The sequence below is a fragment of the Pinus tabuliformis genome, chromosome J (assembly GCF_031772625.1).
Source record: "Pinus tabuliformis cultivar Carrire ecotype Pingquan chromosome J, CPIR1, whole genome shotgun sequence".
Lineage (NCBI taxonomy): Eukaryota > Viridiplantae > Streptophyta > Pinopsida > Pinales > Pinaceae > Pinus > Pinus tabuliformis.
This window is the reverse complement of record NC_142295.1, coordinates 546376533-546395360: the sequence shown is the minus strand read 5'-3', so window position 1 is coordinate 546395360 and position 18828 is coordinate 546376533. Positions and strand designations below refer to the sequence as shown.

Here is an 18828-nt window from a genome sequence, read left to right as displayed (position 1 = left end):
TCCTCTTCTCTTAACCAGAGTTACAATATGGACTCTTCTAGAGTCTTCTCAATCATAATCACGTGGCTAGCCCCTTTTCCATGAATTATGGGGGCTGACATGGCATCCTCTTGAACTATGGTGGTGAAAACAGAGAGGTCAACTTTTGAGTGGCATAAATTTTTCATATGGGCTTCGATTGAGGTGATTTTTGCGTCGTTGGAAAAGTCATTGTGTGGAGAATATGAGTAAAAGGTGCAGTGCTAAAGCGACAAAGTTTTACCCCCAAAAAGCATCAGTTGATGCCTTAAAATGCTCTCGGAAGGTTTTAGATCCCAATTTGTCAAACTAGGTCCCACTAGTAAAAATGGTCCTGTGAGTTGATTCCTCCACCTTTTTCACTTCGAAAGCATCAAAAAGCATTGAGATGGATGAGAAACAATATAATGATGCAATCCAGATCACACCCCGTCGTTTTGGGAGGCTTTTGGTCCTCAAAAGCTTCTACTGAATGAGGTGAATACATTTTTCCTCCATCTTCTTTCAAGTGTACCATTTAGCTTTGCTTGGAAGTTGTCCTTTCTTCCCAATCTACCAAAGGTCATGTTGCCCTTGTCTCATAGCTATGGACCTATTCTTGCAAACTGTATCTTTTGTCAACTCTGCTTAAGCATCTGGAACCAAGTCCTCTAGAGAAGGTAGGACCTGTTCCTCTTCTTGATCTAGAATGGAAGCCTCCTAAAGCTTCAGATTCTCCACATTAACAACTGAGTAAATGCGCATGTATTGTAGTAGATTGAGTCTATAGGCATTATCTCCTACCTTTTCCAGTGTCTCAAATGGACCATACCGTAGAGTCTCGATTTTATTACTAGGACCCTGTAGCCTCTCCTTGTTCAATTGTAACCATACTTTGTCTCTCACCTTGAACTATTTCTTTGCTCCATGCTGATCATACCTGGCCTTGTATTTTTCCTATGACTTCTAGAATGTCTCTTGTACATGTATAAGGATTTGCTTGATTTTCTCAACAATTTTTTTAGCTCTTAAAGGCATCCCCTGTAAGATCCTCCCTTACTCCTCGCTACCAATATGCAGTATCTAAAGGTGAAGGTGGAAAACATCCAAAACAAGTTTCAAATGGGGATTTACTAGTAGAAGTGTGGACTAGTCTATTATAAGAGTGTCGTATATACCCTAGATTATCATCCTAGGTCCTCGGATGCTTCTGATTAGAACCCCTCAAAAGTTGCACGAAAGCCCTATTGACTACTTTTGTTTTCCCATTTATGTGAGGATGGAATGCCATAGTACTCTTCAACTTTGTGTCCATCTTCTTCCACATTGTAGTACAAAATGCACTCAGAAATCTCATGTACCTATCTAAAATGATACTTGTTGGTATCCCAAAGTGCACCTAGACCTGTCCAAAGAACAAGTTTGTTGCTTCTTTCCCACTGATGGTCTTCTTATAGGGCATCAAAATACACATCTTGTTGAACTTGTCAACTACCATGAATAGGTAGTCATGTCTCTTCCTGGTTGCATGGCCCTCTAATTTCAGCCACAAAAATGTAATCCTTTGTTTTTCCTCTATATGATGAACATTGAAATACACTTCTAATTGTTGCAATCAATGATTTAGCTCCAGAGCATCGATGTCACCTTGGTATGGCTTGATAGCGACGTTTGTTTCCATTTTGAATAGGGATTGTGAATGGTTCACGACACTTGAACTGGGTTGATATTTTTTAGGTCCTTTCTTCAACTGGTTCTTTGTTTCTTCCCGATCTCCTAATATCTCCTCTGAAACCTTGAGCCCATTTATGATTCTTCCATGTCGTCACATGGCACTTGAATGGTAAATACTAAAAATACTTGTCCAATGCTTTAAGGCACTCACTCTACCCACTAGCCAAGTAACCCTTGGAAATATGGTCAAAACCTTCCTGACTGAGGCAACACTCCTGGCCCTGATGCTATCTGGGCCACTCTCCCTAACCACATCACATGGCACCTAGTCAATACCCTTGACCTAGGGAGAATGTCTGCCTTGATGCTACAACATCAACACTCCCTCTCAATGAGGGAGGCATTCTCAACCACTCTAGGCTTGTCCCTGAAGTATACAAACTTTATCCAAGATGGAGGCTTTGTGAGGATATCAACAACCTGCTCGTTTGTAGAAATGTATTGGAGCCTCACTGTTCCCTTTTGTAGCATGTCTCGAATGTAGTTGTACTTAATCTTAATTTGCTTCAACTTGTCATCATGGTCGTCTCACAACTTGCTAGAGTAGCTACAATATATTCAACCTCTGCAATGTTGAGTGTGACAAATCTCTGATTCCTGCTCATCCAAGGTATCATAGCAGAACTCAAACTAAAGCAACATCCTGATGTGCTCTTCCTGTCTTTGGCACTTCCTGCCCAATTAGAATTTGAGTATCTCTGCAGTTGTACTTCACCATTTGAGACATATCTCAATCCATAACTGACTGCACCATGCAAATATCTCAAGACATGCTTTGCTGCAAGCCAATGTACATTCCTAGGTCCCACCATGAATTGGCTTAGAGTGTCCACTTCAACAACCTTGTAGTAAATATTGGAATCGACATCACACTTGGTGAAACTAAGACACATCAAGTATCCGTCAATCCGAGAATATGTAATGTCCCTTCCTAATTGTTCTCCCAAGGAGAGGAAAAACAATTTTGGCAATTTTATTATTTTTGGCTTCATGTAATTTTGATGGAAGAATGTTAAATTATGGTATGTTCTATGCGTAGAGCAGTTTACTTCTTCTTTTCTTATTAGCCATTGATTAGCAATCACATATACATTAAGTAAAGTGCAGATAGAACATTAAACGATCGACAAAAAACAAGCCAAGAAAAGAGACACAAGATGTGGCGGCTAGCCAGGGACAAACCCCAATACGGGGAAACCCTTTGATCAAATCTTCTTTTATCTTCAATAGTTCAGTAGAGAGAAATAGTACAAAATCAGAATTCTGTAATTTTATATCAACAGCAGCAAACCCTAGATCAACAAAGTCAAATTTAGTCAAATGAGATGAAATTGACCTCCAATATGCTTGGTCAATTTCCCGGTCAACTAGTCCTCGAACAGCCTGAAGAAGAAGCCCATAAACAGCCCCACCAGTCCTGCGTGCTAAACCAGGCATTTGAATGGCAGGACATATGCAGTGTCATTTTAAAAATGTTACGTAGCTGAAAGGAATATAAAGATATCTTGTCAGGAATAGTTTTATTTCTTTCTGTTTTTCTGATTTTTAAAATTTGTCTAATATGATTTTGTCAATGTCTCTTCTAAATTATTATTATACAGATTGCTTCAGGTAAATAATATGATAATTGTGACTGGTCCAGGTTTCTCGCCCAAGCTCTGTCCCTGCAAACACTAGAGACAGCTTGTATCAAGGATTGCCGCCAACTATAAAGTCAGCTTTGCGTTCAAAAATACATTCGACTCCTGTCAAGGAGGAGGTTGTTACCTATCTCTTAAAAATCTCGCTAATAGTTTCTAAATGTGCATTAGGCTCTCACAATTATTCTTTTTTTTAATATAAATTTTATTTACAATCTAGCACTATGCACTGTAGGAATTCCTGACATAACAATTATTCAAATTTGTTTGTATTGAAAACTAAAAATGAAGATTGGTGACACTAATGCTTCATTTGCCTAGTTGATCTTTCTCTTTTTGGGATTTAGGTGGTTGAAGTGTGGACTTGCTTGTGAGTATTCAGTACATTGTAAATCAATAAATTACTCAGATCCCTTCACAGTTTGGATGTGCTTTGAGGTCAAAATGCACTATTGTAATAATGCCTACTTCCATAAATAATGGATGAATGCTCCAGATGGATGATTTAGCTTTCATTACTGTTCAAGGTCATCACAGTTGTAGACTGTTGCCACAATTAGAATGATGCTGTTATATATGAAGTCCTCATCAGTTGGCTTAGCCCAGAAATAGAGTTTGATTGAAGTTAATAGAAATAAGATAATATAAGAGGCATGAAGAAATCCATCTCCAAGTCAGAATAGATGAAGAATAGATGTCACCTTGGTTCTGTACATATACATGAAAAAGTATTTTCAAGCTTTATTTTAAACGTTCATGGTCATGAGTATAATGAGAGAGCCATACGCAGTGAACCTAATTCAAGTTCTCTGCATTTTTTGTTTTTCTTTCAGTCAGTCCATTTTTCAAATCCTATCTGCTATGCATTTAGTTTGTTTGGAACTATGTTGCAAGAAATGACTGGTGTTTCCTCCCAGGAAATGTTTCCGAGAAGTGAAAATTCTTGGAAATGCAGTGTTTTCGGCAGGAAATGCTGCCGTGTTGCACTCACTATTACGGTTATGTCTGGAAACATTTCTGAGATGTACTCTGGACATAATCAGCATTTCCTTTTTGAAAATCGCTAGAAACACAGTTTTTTCAAAAAAATATTACAGCGTGGCATGGTTCTAAAAATACATGAAAAAATAACTGACCCCAAAACCGTTAAATTACAATTGAAATGGTTTTTTTTTGGTTTAATTGAATAGGGGTTTGGAAGCAAAGGTTTTTATAAATAATCTATTCATGTCATTTCTTTCTCACCATTTCTCTCTAGGCCAAGTTGGGAGGAAATTTTGGAGGAGTATGTGAGTGTGGCATGAAGTGACAGCTATTTTCCAATGATTTTAATTTTTCAGCACTGAAATGGATACTTCGTCACATCAAAATACCTGTCATGGACCTAAAACCACTGCTGTTCCAAGATAAAATAAGGAAAAGAGAATGCTTCCAAAAGGAGGAAAATCCACTCAACAAGCGACTCTCTTTGCCTATGAAGCAAGGAAGAATTAGGTGGTCATATGGCAAATTGGATGCCATGTGGGACCTTGGACTGTAAGAAGTTGATACTAGCATTGCAAGGTGCATTTTTTGCATGCAGGATCCCATTTAATGCCGTCTGCTCACTGTATTGGAATGACGTGCCTTGGGCTGTAGATGAAGGACCAAAGGGACACAAGGGCCTCAATTAAGAGAAGGTGAGAACACCATGCTTTCATAGAAGCGGCATCTTGTAGAGAGGTATTTGAAATGTCCAAAATCCAGTTGGAATGAATCTAGTCTTTCCATTGTTCTGATCGCTGGACAGACACTGTTCCTAGGCCCTTGGTCAGTATCATTGGTTCTTCACTAGGAGTATTAAGTGTTTCCATTTTCATGTTTGCCAAGATTGTTTTGTAGTTAAAAGAGGTTACTAAACAAGAAAAGAAAATGAAACTGAATACAACCACACTAATAAAACTCAGGATTTATGTGGTAAAAACCCTGATAGGGTGTCAAGGAAACATCCACGGGGCAAGGGATTGGAATCTCTATTCAGTCAATAAATGATTCTCCTTACAATAGTTCGGGCATTCATCAGTTTTATATATGAGTGTCCTCAGTTACTTAACCACTGATTCGGTATGAAACTAACTTGTCAATAACTAATACAATTTACCCAAATTTATATTAATTAGTTGTCAATTACCAACAAACTCCACCTTGACAACAATTTTACTAATCCTTTGCCCATGCCCATTCATCATCTCTTCTGCAAGCCAAGAGAAGCTAAACACCATCGCAGCGTCTCTATTGTAACTGGCTTTGTGAATATGTCTGCACAATTCTCCGGTTTATGGACCTTTTGAAGAGCTACTTTTCCGCCATTGATCACATGTCTCAGAAAATGATATCTTACATCAATGTGCTTGGTTCTGCTGTGATAAGTAGGATTTGTAGCCAAGTGAATAGCACTCTGACTGTCACAAATTACATTCACTTTCTCCTGCATCCTTCCAATCTCATCAAGTAGACCCTTTAACCAGATTGCTTCTTTACTGGCATTTGAAGCAGCTATATATTCTGCTTCGATAGTGGACAACGCAACTGTTTCTTGAAGCTTTGACATCCAACTAATTGCTCCACTTGCAAGAGTAAAGACATAACCTGTAGTAGATCTTATTTTGTCCAAATCACCTGGATAATCAACATCTACATATTCGCACACTGACCCTTCACTACCATTAAAGATGATGCAATAGTCACTTGTGCCTCTTAGATATCGAAGCACCCATTTCACTGCTCGCTAATGTTCTTCACTTGGATTTTCCATGAACCTGCTGACAACTCCAACTGCATGTGAAATGTCAGGTCTTGTAGATACCATCGCATACATTAAGTTTCCTACAACATTTGCATATGGTATATGAGACATATACTGCTTTTCTTCATCAGTTCTAGGACTCAAAACCGAAGAAAGCTTAAAATGGGAAGCTAATGGAACATTAACAGGTTTCACGTTGTTCATACAGAACTTTTCAAGTACTTTCTCCACATACTTCTGCTGTGATAACCAAAGCTTACCATTTTTCCTGTCTCCGTGTATCTCCATGCCCAAGATATGTTTTGCTGCTCCAAGATCCTTCATATCAAACATCCTGGAGAGCTGAGCCTTTAACCTATTGGTCTCTTCCATGCTTTTGCCTGCAATAAGCATATCATCAACATACAAAACAAAGATAATGAATATGCCATTGAAACTTTTGAAGTATACACAATGGTCATGCTCACTTATAATAAAGTTCTGGCAGACCATGAAGGAGTCAAACTTCTTGTACCATTGTCTGGGAGACTGCCTCAGACCATACAATGATTTCCTGAGCTTGCAAACTAATCTTCTGCTGCGACCTTGTACAAAACCTTCTGGTTCTTCCATATGTAACTCTTCATTCAAATCACCATGTAGAAAAGCTGTTTTAACATCTAACTGTTCTAACTCAAGGTTAAGTAATGCAGTTAATGCCAACACAGTATGAATAGAAACAAGTTTTACAACAGGTGAAAAGATCTCATGAAAGTTGATACCTTCAACCTGAGAATACCCTTTTGCTACCAGTCTCGCCTTATACCTTTCGATACTTCCATCAACTTTTCGTTTCAGTTTGAAGACCCATTTGCATCCCACAACACTTCTCCCTTCAGAAAGTTCTACAAGATCCCAGGTATTGTTCTTGGCTAAGGAATCCATTTCTTCTTCCATAGCTATTTTCCATTTTTCGCTATCTGTATCATCTACTGCTTCCTGATAACAAGAAGGTTCCCCATTTTCAGTAATCAAAGCAAAAGATGAAGCAGAATCTTCATACCTTTTGGGAGTTTTTCTTTCCCTTGTAGACCTTCTTAGAGTGACTGGTTGTTGAATTGGTTCAGAAACTTCAACAGTTTCCTTTGTATCTTCAACACCTTTTTCTCTAGAAGTCTCTTCTTCTTTTGACTGTCACCGAAAGGTCTAGCCTCCAACTGAATTTATTGATTTGGCAATACTTGTTCCTGTTCAATTCTTTCAACATTTGACTTTAAAAGAGAAGATTCATCAAATGTTACATCTCTACTAATGACTATCTTCCGCGATGTAGGATCCCACAACCTGTATCCTTTCACCGCATAGTCATACCCAACAAAGACATAACATTTCAATTTTGGATCTATTTTTGAACGCTGATTTTTAGGAATAAGAGCATAAGCATCACAGCCAAATATCCTTAAATGTGAATAATCACAAGACTGACCTGACCAAACTTCTTCAGGAATTTTACAATTAATTGCTACTGAAGGTGATCTGTTAACTAAATAACAAGCAGTGGATACGGCTTTTGCCCACAACCCCTTTTGCAAGTTAGCATTGCAGATCATGCTTTTGGCTCTTTCCATAAGAGTCCGATTCATACGTTCAGCAATATCATTTTGCTGAGGAGTAGAAACAACAGTTTTGTGTCTGACAATTCCTACATCCTTACAGTATTGTTCAAATTCTATTGAAGTAAATTCACCACCATTATCAGTTCTTAAACATTTAATTGATTTCCCTGTTCTTTTCTCTACCTTTGCTTTAAATTGTTTAAAGATATTGAATACATCAACTTTCTTTTTCAGCATAAAGACCCAAACTTTACAGGAGAAATCATCAATAAACGTTAAAAAATATAGAGCACCTCCATATGATACAATAGGAGATGGCCCCCACAGATCAGAATGAATATAGTCTAAAATATCTTTACTTTTATGATTTCCAGTTTTAAATCTCAGTTTACACTATTTTTCATACACACAATGTTTACAGAAATCCAACTTCAAAGATTTCAGATCAGGAAGAGATTTACGTTTTATCAGTATCTGAAGACCTTTCTCGCTCATGTGATCCAATCGCTGATGCCATAGGCGAGTACCTTCGTCTTCTTTTTCTAACACAATTGCTGCTTCACTGACCTGAGTACTTCCTTTGAGTCTGTAAAGATTTCCGACCTTTTCTGCTTTCATAAAAACTAGGGCACCTTTAGAGACTTTCAGCACTCCATTCTGTTAAGTTATGGTATGTTCTATGCTTATAACAATTTACTTCTTTTTATTATTATATTCCACATATTAGCAATCACATGTACATAAAGTAAAGTGCAGATAGAACATTAAACGATTGATAGAAAACAAGCCAAGACAAGAGACACAAGATGTGGCGGCTAGCCAGGGACAAACCCCAAAATGTGTGGGGAAACCCTTTGATCAAATCTTCTTTTATCTTCAATAATTCAGCAGAGAGAAATAGTACAATAAATCTGATTCATATCAGCGGTAGCAAACCCTAGATCAGCAACATCAGCGTTAGCGGCTTCATCATCAAACTAGGGCAGACGATATCTCACAAACCGACCGTTGGATTGACTTCATTCCACCACCAAAAGTTGCAGCTTCTAGAGGAGGTTCAGATGAACCTACAACACAGTTCAGATGAGGAGATCTTCTAGGCCACGCAGGTCAATCTTTACTTCTGCAATTGTAGCTTCAGTTTCAGCAGTTTCCGGCTTCAAACTAGGGCAGTCGATATCTTGCAAACCGTTCGTCGGATTGACTTCATTCCACCACCAAAAGTTGCAACTTCCAGAGGAGGTTCAAATGAACCTACAACGCAGTTCAGATGAGGAGATCTTCTAGGCCATGCAGGTCAATCTTTACTTCTGCAGTTGCAACTTCAGTTTCAGCAGTTTTCGGCTTCAAACTAGGGCAGTAGTTATCTTGCAAACCGTTCGTCGGATTGACTTCATTCCACCACAAAAGTTGCGGCTTTCAGAGGAGGTTCAGATGAACCTACAACGCAGTTTAGATGAGGAGATCTTCTAGGCCATGCAGGTCAATCTTTACTTCTGCAGTTGCAGTGTTAGTTTCAGCAGCTTCCGGCTTCAAATGTGTGAGGGAGAGACCCTTTTCTGTGCAGTAGAGAAGAGACTCTTTTCTGCGCAATGGAGAGAGAGAGATGTGATGAGATGAGTGAGTCCAAATGAGGAAAAGTCCTCTTATATTTATACACAACGTTGGTGTTTGAATAGATGTGACTGTTGGGCTTTTGAGCTTACATGACATTGTAGGTCGGCTTGATAATAATTCCATAATCAAAATAAATTCATATCTCCATGAATACTTATCGGAATTGGATGATCTTTATATCAATCCTACACCTCTCGACGAGAGGAATCTAATAAAAATATTATCAGCCATGAATAAGATGACCCACATGAAGTTTTGCCCTAGTTGCCAATTTTAACACTCCCTCTCAACTAGGGAGAACTTCATTTGCAATCTGTCTATCGGTCATTACTCTTCATCCATCAAATGCACTGCCCTATACAACCTGACCCTTGTCTTGCTCTGCTTTATTCTGCCTGTTCTTGCTTTGTCTTGTTCTGCCTTGTATTGATCGGTACTGTTTTGCTTTGCTCTTGCATTGTTCTGTTCTGCTATGCTTTTGTCCGAATTATGAAGAAGAAGAAATGATCGAGGATGTATCATACTGATTCAAAGTCAGTCTTAAGAGTATGTACCACTGGTCCCAGACCAGTCTCAACCAACCCGAAGTTAGCATCATACTGAGTACAGCTCCACTGGTCCTAGACCAGTATCATCCTCCATAGACTCAAAGTCAGTTTCAGAGTGCGTACCACTGGTCCCAGACTAGTCTCAGCCGACCCGAAGTCAGCTTCATAGTAAGTACCACTTCTACCACTGGTCCCAGACCAGTATCGCAGTCTCAGAGAGTGTACCACTGGTCCCAGACCAGTCTCAACCGGCCTAAAGTCAGTGTCATAGTATATACCACTCTCACTAGTCCCAGATCAGTATTGCACTGACATGAAGTCAGTGTCGGAGTATGTACCACTGGTCCCAGACCAGTCTCAACCGACCTGAAGTCAGTGTCATAGTAAGGTACAACTCCTACCACTGGTCCTAAACCAGTATCATTGATCCCATATCAATGGAGGTCATCCTAGCGTAGGGAGTACGGTAGATACAACGATGTGTTCATTGGTACTACTATGGTCCCTAACTTCATTTCCCTACTCATTGATCAGATGAGAGGTACTTCCCATGAGTCCTAAACTACATGGATAGGATGCCTTGACAGGAGAACTAATCAAACCTGTCCTCACAGGAGAACACATCAATCCTGCTACAATTTCCATGGAGAACACATCAATCCAGGCCGCCATGGAGAACACATCAATCTAGGCCTCACAGGAGAACACATCAATCCTGCTACAGTCACCATGGAGATCACATCAATCTAGGGCTCATAGGAGAACACATCAATCCTGCTACAGTCGCCATGGAGAACACATCAATCCAGGCCTCACAGGAGAACACATCAATCCTGCTACAGTTGCCATGGAGAACACATCAATCCAGGCCTCACAGGAGAACACATCAATCCTGCTACAATTGCCATGGAGAACACATCAATCTAGGCCTCACAGGACAACTAATCATCGTGCTACATAGGAGAGTGAATCATCTTGTTTCAGTGCGCACCACCAGGGGAGGGTGAGTCACCCTGTGGTCGTATGTTGCTCCAGTAAGAATCGCAAGCCCTCAGAGCTCCTGGAGCTCAATGTATGCAACATGCAGGACCCTTGTACAAGGGTTTCTTGACAAATCCAAGTCGTTTGGGAAAATCACAGATTAGATCTTTCCTTGGGGCTTTGACAAGGTGTATCGACCTGTACATCATCTTAATGCGATGGAGCCTCCTTGCTCATCGACTTACCATATCCCAGATGATGTCTATCTGCTGGAGCAATCGACGAATACGAGATTCCTCAATAATCGAATACCACCTCTGGTTGTTACAGAGAATCACAATGGTATGTGTTCAAAGTTCAAACAGCTCACTGAAGAGCTTCCCCAACCAGGCAGCTTCATACGAGATCATACTCGTAGATATGTATCCGGTCTCAGTGGTACATATGGCAACTGACTTCTGCTTCCTGCTCATCCATTATATCGAAGCAGAATCCAAAGAGAAACATCACCAAAAAGTGCTCCAGTGATCCTCCCCACTACCTGCGTAATCAACATTCGAATAATCATGCAGTTTCATATTTCCGGTAGTGTATCTCAATCCATTAGTAATTGTGCCATGAAGATATCTTAGAAGATTCTTGGCATCAATCTAGTGAGGCTCAACCAAATATGAGCTCACAGTGCTAACTACAAAACACATGTTCGGATGGAGGTTCACCAAGAACATCAATGTGAATGAGTTTCTGAAACTCAGAGGCATTTCCCAAATTTGGTCCAATATCACTACCATATAACTTCTGAAAGTTAAGATCCTCGAGGTAGTCACAAGCTTGCAGTCCACGATACCAAATCTTTTCAGAATCTTCACCACATATTTTCCTTGAGATAGGAAAATTTCCCTTGGCTTCTGCCACACTTCAAGTCCTTGGTTTTTCATTTCAAATTCAGAAGTCGACTCCCTCTTACATTTTTGAATGAGAGGGTGTGCACCTGTTAGAAAGAGGTCATCCACATATAGCACCAGTATGAGAGGCTTGTCATCTTCAACCTTAAATTAAAGGTTAGGATCGACTTCACTCCTAGTGAATCCCAGCTTCATCAAGTAGCTATTGATCCTCTCATACCATGCTTGGGGTGCTTGCTTTAGCCCATAGAGAGCCTTCTTCAACCTGCATACATGAGATTTTCAATCATAAATCTCAAATCCTTCAGGTTGCTCCACATAGACCTCTTCTTTGATCGAACCGTGCAAGAACGCGGTCTATTCAACTGATGTAGGTTCCATCCTTGTGAAGCCACAAGGGCTATGATCAAGCGGATGGTCGTATATTTGGCAACAGGTGCAAATATCATAGTCTATACCTTCCTTCTGGGAGAAACCACGAGTAACAAAACGAGCCTTATACTTTTCCGTACTTCCATCTACTGCATGCTTTATCTTGTAAAGCCATTTTGAAGTAACAATTGTCTTGTCCGGGGTTTGGGAACTACTTCCCAGACATCATTCATCATAATAGATTCATATTCTATGGTCATAGCATCCTTCCATAATTGATGCTTGACGACATCTGAGAATGATGAAGGCTCATTTTGTATGATCGTGCTCATGATGGTCAGGTATCCTAGATACCTGTTAGGTTTCTTACTTTGACAGAAGGTTCCTCAGGGTGCAACATGTCCTTCAGCATCATCAAGTATCCCCCTAAGCCATGAAGGCCTCTTCCTAGAAGAGGAAGGCTCATGTGGAGGAGGATCAATCGGATCCATGGGTTCTTCTACATCAAGCATTGATTCATCATTCTTTTCTTTCGGTTCCTTGGTGTCAGCTTCTTGAGAGCTCCTCAAAGTCGGAAGATTGTCCACCTTGCTGAGAGCCATATCTTCGTCAAAGGTGACATCATGACTAATCATGACTTCCCTTTGACCGACTACATAGATTCTATAGCCTTTAGTATTTTCACCATAGCCCACGAAAATTCTGTTCTTTCCAGATGCACCCAATTTATTTCTTTTCTCTTTCGGCACATGAAAACATACAGAGCTTCCAAAAAATCTAAAAAGAGAAACATCGGGTTTCTTATTGGTGAACTTTTCTTCAGGAGTCTTGGAACCCAATGCTTGATGAGGGCATCGATTTTGTACATATACGGCAGTGTTTGTAGTTTCAGCCCATAGAAACTTCGAAAGTCTTTAATCATGTAGCATGGCCCGGATAGCTTCCACAATCGTGTGGTTCTTCCTTCCCGCCACACCATTCTGCTCAGGAGTACATGGTGTAGTATCTCCCTCTTAATTCCAGCCTCAGATATGCTTGAGTGAACCAACTGTAATATATCGGAGGTCTTGATTTGACTTGAGGGAATGGTCCCCTTTTGAGCTTTCCTTCGGCACATACTTGACATACACCTTCTTTCTCTACTTGGAATTCGGGCATCCATGTTACCATCTGTCTTACATCGGGTAGAGTTTTGTAATGAAGGTGGGCAAACCTCTGATGCCAAAGTTCGGACTAAAGAGATGTGTCATAAGACATGACACCTAGTGGACTTCCATCGACCTGATATAATGAATCAACACGAAACCCAAGAGTAAAGGCATCTTTAACATTATTTTATCATATACGTACCTTGCCATCGCTGAAGGTTACCTTGTAGCTTTTGTCTTCCATTATCGAGATGGACATCGGGTTCTTTTTGAGGTTAGGTGCATTTAATACATCCTGGAATTTCTGGCCTTCTTGAATGGTTGTCCTCTTCCTTGATTCCCAGCTCTCCTCTTACCTTTGCTATTGAATTTGTCATTCCTTTGATTGCCATCAGAGGGATTTTGATCATCGTCCCGGTGTGAGTCCTTTTTATTAGGGCACTCCCTTGCATAGTGACTTGCTTTATCGTAGATGTAACATCGTCCTTTTCTTCCACCCTTAGGTCCAACCTTTCCCTTTGATTTAGTCCCAGAATTATTTCTTTTCTTAGCATGAGAAGAAAAAGCAGCAGGAGGACCTTTAGGCAAGGGCATTTCTTGCTCTTCTAACCTTGTTTCTTCTTGAATGCATCTAGCCATTAATTCCTTGAAACCAAGAATTACATTATTGTTCAGAAGAGTAGTCCTGAACACGTACCATTCATATGGTAATCCTCCAAACGTTGTGAGTGTCATTTCTCTGTCAGTGATAGTCTCCCTAATAGATAGGAGATCGTTCTTGATCTTGGTGATTCTTAAGAAGTATGCTTGCATACTCTCATTTTTACCCTTCTTGATTTCCCTCAGCTTATTTCTAAGAAACAAAACTTGATTTGCTTTATTAACTTTAAATAAATCACCAGTCTATCGTAGATTTCCTTGGAGGTGTCTAGTTCAGAGATGTAGGCCACCAAGTGTTTGTCGATAGAGTCCTGGATGATCTTCTTCGCTTTAATTTCTTTGTTCTTCCATTTGTTCCTGGCAGCAAGAGGTGCATTTGATGGAGGCTCAACAATATTGCCTCTCACATGATTCAACACTCCTTGATCCTCAAGGGTTAGATTGATAGACATATTCCATTCATGATAGTCAGCTTTCTCACGGAGCTTGTCTTCGGCAGGAAAGAGTGTTGAGGACCCCATCGTTCTTTTAGGATAGCTTTGCCAATCTTCTCTTTGGTGATTGCTCTTGCTCTTGCTCCGGCTTTGTCTTCACCTCAGCTCTGATACCATGTTAAGTTATGGTATGTTCTATGCTTATAACAATTTACTTCTTTTTCTTATTATATTCCATAGATTAGCAATCGCATGTACATAAAGTAAAGTGCAGATAGAACATTAAACGATCGACAGAAAACAAGCCAAGACAAGAGACACAAGATGTGGCGGCTAGCCAGGGACAAACCCCACAATGTGTGGGGAAACCCTTTGATCAAATCTTCTTTTATCTTCAATAATTCAGCAGAGAGAAATAGTACAATAAATCTGATTCATATCAGCAGTAGAAAACCCTAGATCAACAGCATCAACATTAGCGGCTTCATCATCAAACTAGGGCAGATGATATCTCACAAACCGACCGTTGGATTGACTTCATTCCACAACCAAAAGTTGCGGCTTCTAGAGGAGGTTCAGATGAACCTACATTACAGTTCAGATGAGGAGATCTTCTAGGCCACACAGGTCAATCTTTACTTCTGTAGTTGTAGCTTCAGTTTCAGCAGTTTTCAGCTTCAAACTAGGGCAATCGATATCTTGCAAACCGTTCGTGGGATTGACTTCATTCCACCACCAAAAGTTGCGGCTTCCAGAGGAGGTTCAGATGAACCTACAACGCAGTTCAGATGAGGAGATCTTCTAGGCCACGCAGGTCAATCTTTACTTCTGTAGTTGCAGCTTCAGTTTCAGCAGTTTCCGGCTTCAAACTAGGGCAGTCGATATCTTGCAAACCATTTGTCGTATTGACTTCATTCCACCACGAAAAGTTGCGACTTTCAGAGGAGGTTCAGATGAACCTATAGTGCAGTTCAGATGAGGAGATCTTCTAGGCCATGCAGGTCAATCTTTACTTCTGCAGTTGCAGTTTCAGTTTCAGCAACTTCCGGCTTCAAATGTGTGAGGGAGAGACCCTTTTCTGCGCAGTAGAGAAGAGACTCTTTTCTGCGCAGTAGAGAGAGAGAGATGTGATGATGAGTGAGTCCAAATGAGGAAAAGTCTTCTTATATTTATACACAACGTTGGTGTTTGAATAGATGCGACTGTTGGGCTTCTAAGCCTACATGAGATTGTAGGTCGGCTTGATAATAATTCCATAATCAAAATAAATTCATATCTCCATGAATACTTATCGGAATCGGATGATCTTTATATCAATCCTACATCTCTCGACGAGAGGAATCTAATAAAAGAATTATCAGCCATGAATAAGATGACCCACATGAAGTTTTGCCCTAGTTGCGAATTTTAACACATTCTGACCTGTAAACTTATAACCATCCGAATCCAACACTCTTAAAGAAATCAATTTTTTCTTCAATTTAGGAACATGTCTAACATTAGTTAATGTTCTAACTATGCTATCATACATTTTAATCCTGATATTTCCCATCCCAACAGTCTGACGTGTTACATTATTACCCATAAACACAGAACTACCTTTTACATCTTCATATGAAGTAAACCAATTTTTGTGTGGACACATGTGATGAGAAGCACTAGAATCTAACAACTAGCTTTCAAAACCCTGAGAGACATTACATACAGGGGAAGTTTCATCTATCATACATAATTCTTCAGCAGATAAAACTTCGTCTATCATACTTGAATCAACCTGATTTGCTTCCTTCTTTGGGTTATCAAACTCCTTTCGTTTCCAAGAGTCTTTCTTCAGGCATCCAATTTTATTGTAGTGCCAACATTTTGCCTTACACTTCTTTCCCTTTGATTTAGATCTGGAAGACCCCCTTGTTTTTTCTCCTCTTTCCTTTGACTGTCCTCTAGCTATCATGGCTTCTGATGCAGCTGTTTCAGTAGTGGATTTCCTTCGTACTTCTTCAGACAAGAGAGCTCCCACAACTGATTCAAATTTCAAAGAATCAACGGTGCTCAAACTGATTGAAGCTACGAAGTGGTCCCATGACTCAGGCAAAGAACACAACAAGGTTATAGCTTTGTCTTCTTCCTGAATTTTAACTTCCATATCTGATAATTAGCATATAAGTGCATTAAAAACATTTAAATGGTCTGCAATTTTTGAACCCTCCTTCATTCAAGGACTGCACGATTGTCTTTCCAAATAAATTCTATTAGTTAACAACTTTGTCATATATAGTTTTCCAGTTTTTTCCATAAGCCTGAAGCTGTACTCTCTTCAACAATGTTGAAGAGAACTTCATCCGCTAGGCATAACCTGATGGTACTGAGAGCTCATGCATCCAAGTCCTCCCAGTTCGAATCTTTCATGCTTGCAGGTTTCTTATTTGCCCCATCCAAAGCTTTGTGCAACCCTTGTTGCACCAAAAAATCCCTAACTTTTAGTTTCCATAGAGCAAAGTTGCTCTTGCCAGTGAATTTCTCCAAACAGAGTTGTGTTTTTCTCCATTCTTCACTTAAAGCAGCGGCGGTGTTCTTCAAATAGAGCTTGAGAGCTCAATTGTGTTTTCGGCTCTTCCTTTCTCTGCAGCGACAGGTGTTTTATTTTCTTCTTCTCTGGCAACTTTCTCAACGGTAGACATCAACGGCCTCCTCTTCACTTTCCTTTCTCAGCAGTAGCAGCAAGTGCTCCTCTTCTCATTCAACAAATGAGCGGGCTCTTCCTCTTCACCCATGATGACGAAAGTTTTCCAAACAATCGATCCTTTCCCTTCTGCAGCGGCAACCAATACACGCATAGTGCGTCCCTCAAGCTCCGATACCATTTGTAGGTAAAAGAGGTTACTAAACAAGAAAAGAAAATGAATCTGAATACAACCACACAAGTAAAACTCAGGATTTACGTGGTAAAAACCCTGACAGGGTGTCAAGGAAACATCCATGGGGCAAGGGATTGGAATCTCTATTCAATCAATAAATGATTCTCCTTACAATAGTTCGGGCATTCATCAGTTTTATATATGAGCCTCCTCAGTTACATAATTACTGATTCGGTATGAAACTAACTTGTCAATAACTAATACAATTTACCCAAATTTACATTAATTAGTTGTCAATTACCAACATGTTCTTTACAGGAAACCAATGCAGAATTTATTGCAAAAGTTTAGATGGACATAATTGATAACATTGGATCCCATTTAATGGTGCATGTTGTCTTAGACCATGAGCCTATTTGTATCATCACAAGGATGATGGTGGAAAGGTAGTACCACTACATTTTTTGGACTTGATGCATAATACATAATTTGAACCTTGCTCTCCAACATGTTTCTACTCAAGCACATTGGTTTGTATAACTTGTTCAAGGGTGTAGGATGCTTGTTAACCTGATCAAAGTTCACCATTTCTCAAGCTATTTACAAGGAGTTGTCCAAATTAGAGTTATTGACAGTGGCTGGGAGAAGAAATTGTACCTTTTTCATTTTGATGACATGTCCAATAGAGGTTAAATATGCATTGATGGAATTGGTTGTCAATGAAATGTTGGTTTTTTGGAGGAAGTCAGATACTAGAAGACAATCCTGATTTGAGTTTGTATTCTTGATGGGGATTGGTGGCAAGTTGGCAAGTAATTAGATCGGTTACTGCTTTTATTGAGACTACTGTTGCTTTGATTTGCAAAGTGGACATAGATAGGCATTGCTTTGGGGATATGTATGAGCGCATGATTAGCATGAAAGAGACTATGAGAATGCTGGTAAGGGAGACTGCGAAAATTAATATCATAAATATAGTCTCCATCTTAAATGTTGGGGCTGTGCCCATTTGTAGATGGGGGAAATTCAACACTACTTTGACACATGCATTCAACAATACTTTGACACAGGCATTTTGGGGCATTTTGGCACATGCATTCAACTCTGACCATTGACAAAATCCTCCTTGAAGATAGCAAGAAGATGGAAGCCCGACACAACGACATTGAGGTGTTCATCACAGTGACAGCGAGAGAAGTTTTCCTGAATGTGGCAAAGGTTGCATCAGTTGAAATCCTATCGGAGAGTTTACTTCTGGAGCAACACAATTTTTTTTGAATAAAATGCTTCTTTTAACTATTAATATGATCACATGCAATCCATTTTTTTACTGAAGTTGTGGCATAGAATAAGTGCCACAAGAATAGAGTCTACAAGCCTAGCAACCTAGTAACCTTTCAAAACAGGTACAAAAGGAATGCCAATAAGGCTACAATCAAATTGCCATATGGCATACAGTAGATATCATAATTGAAATGGAGGCCAATTGTCCTGCATAATGTAGAAAATTATAGGATGCTGTAGCCCAACCCAGTTTTCATGTTTTGCATGGTTTAA

The 18828-nt window shown here is 39.8% G+C and overlaps 1 protein-coding gene across 3 annotated transcripts in view; it reads left to right on the top strand.

Annotated features, from left to right (window-relative positions):
- Positions 1–18828, top strand: part of LOC149228178 (protein PSK SIMULATOR 1-like) — a 242561-nt gene that overhangs the window by 201225 nt on the left and 22508 nt on the right. For all 3 annotated transcript variants that reach the window (XM_089378086.1, XM_089378084.1, XM_089378085.1), the window contains one exon: positions 3374–3490. In XM_089378086.1, coding sequence (XP_089234212.1) covers positions 3374–3490 — 117 coding nt within the window. The remainder of the gene's footprint in view (positions 1–3373; positions 3491–18828) is intronic.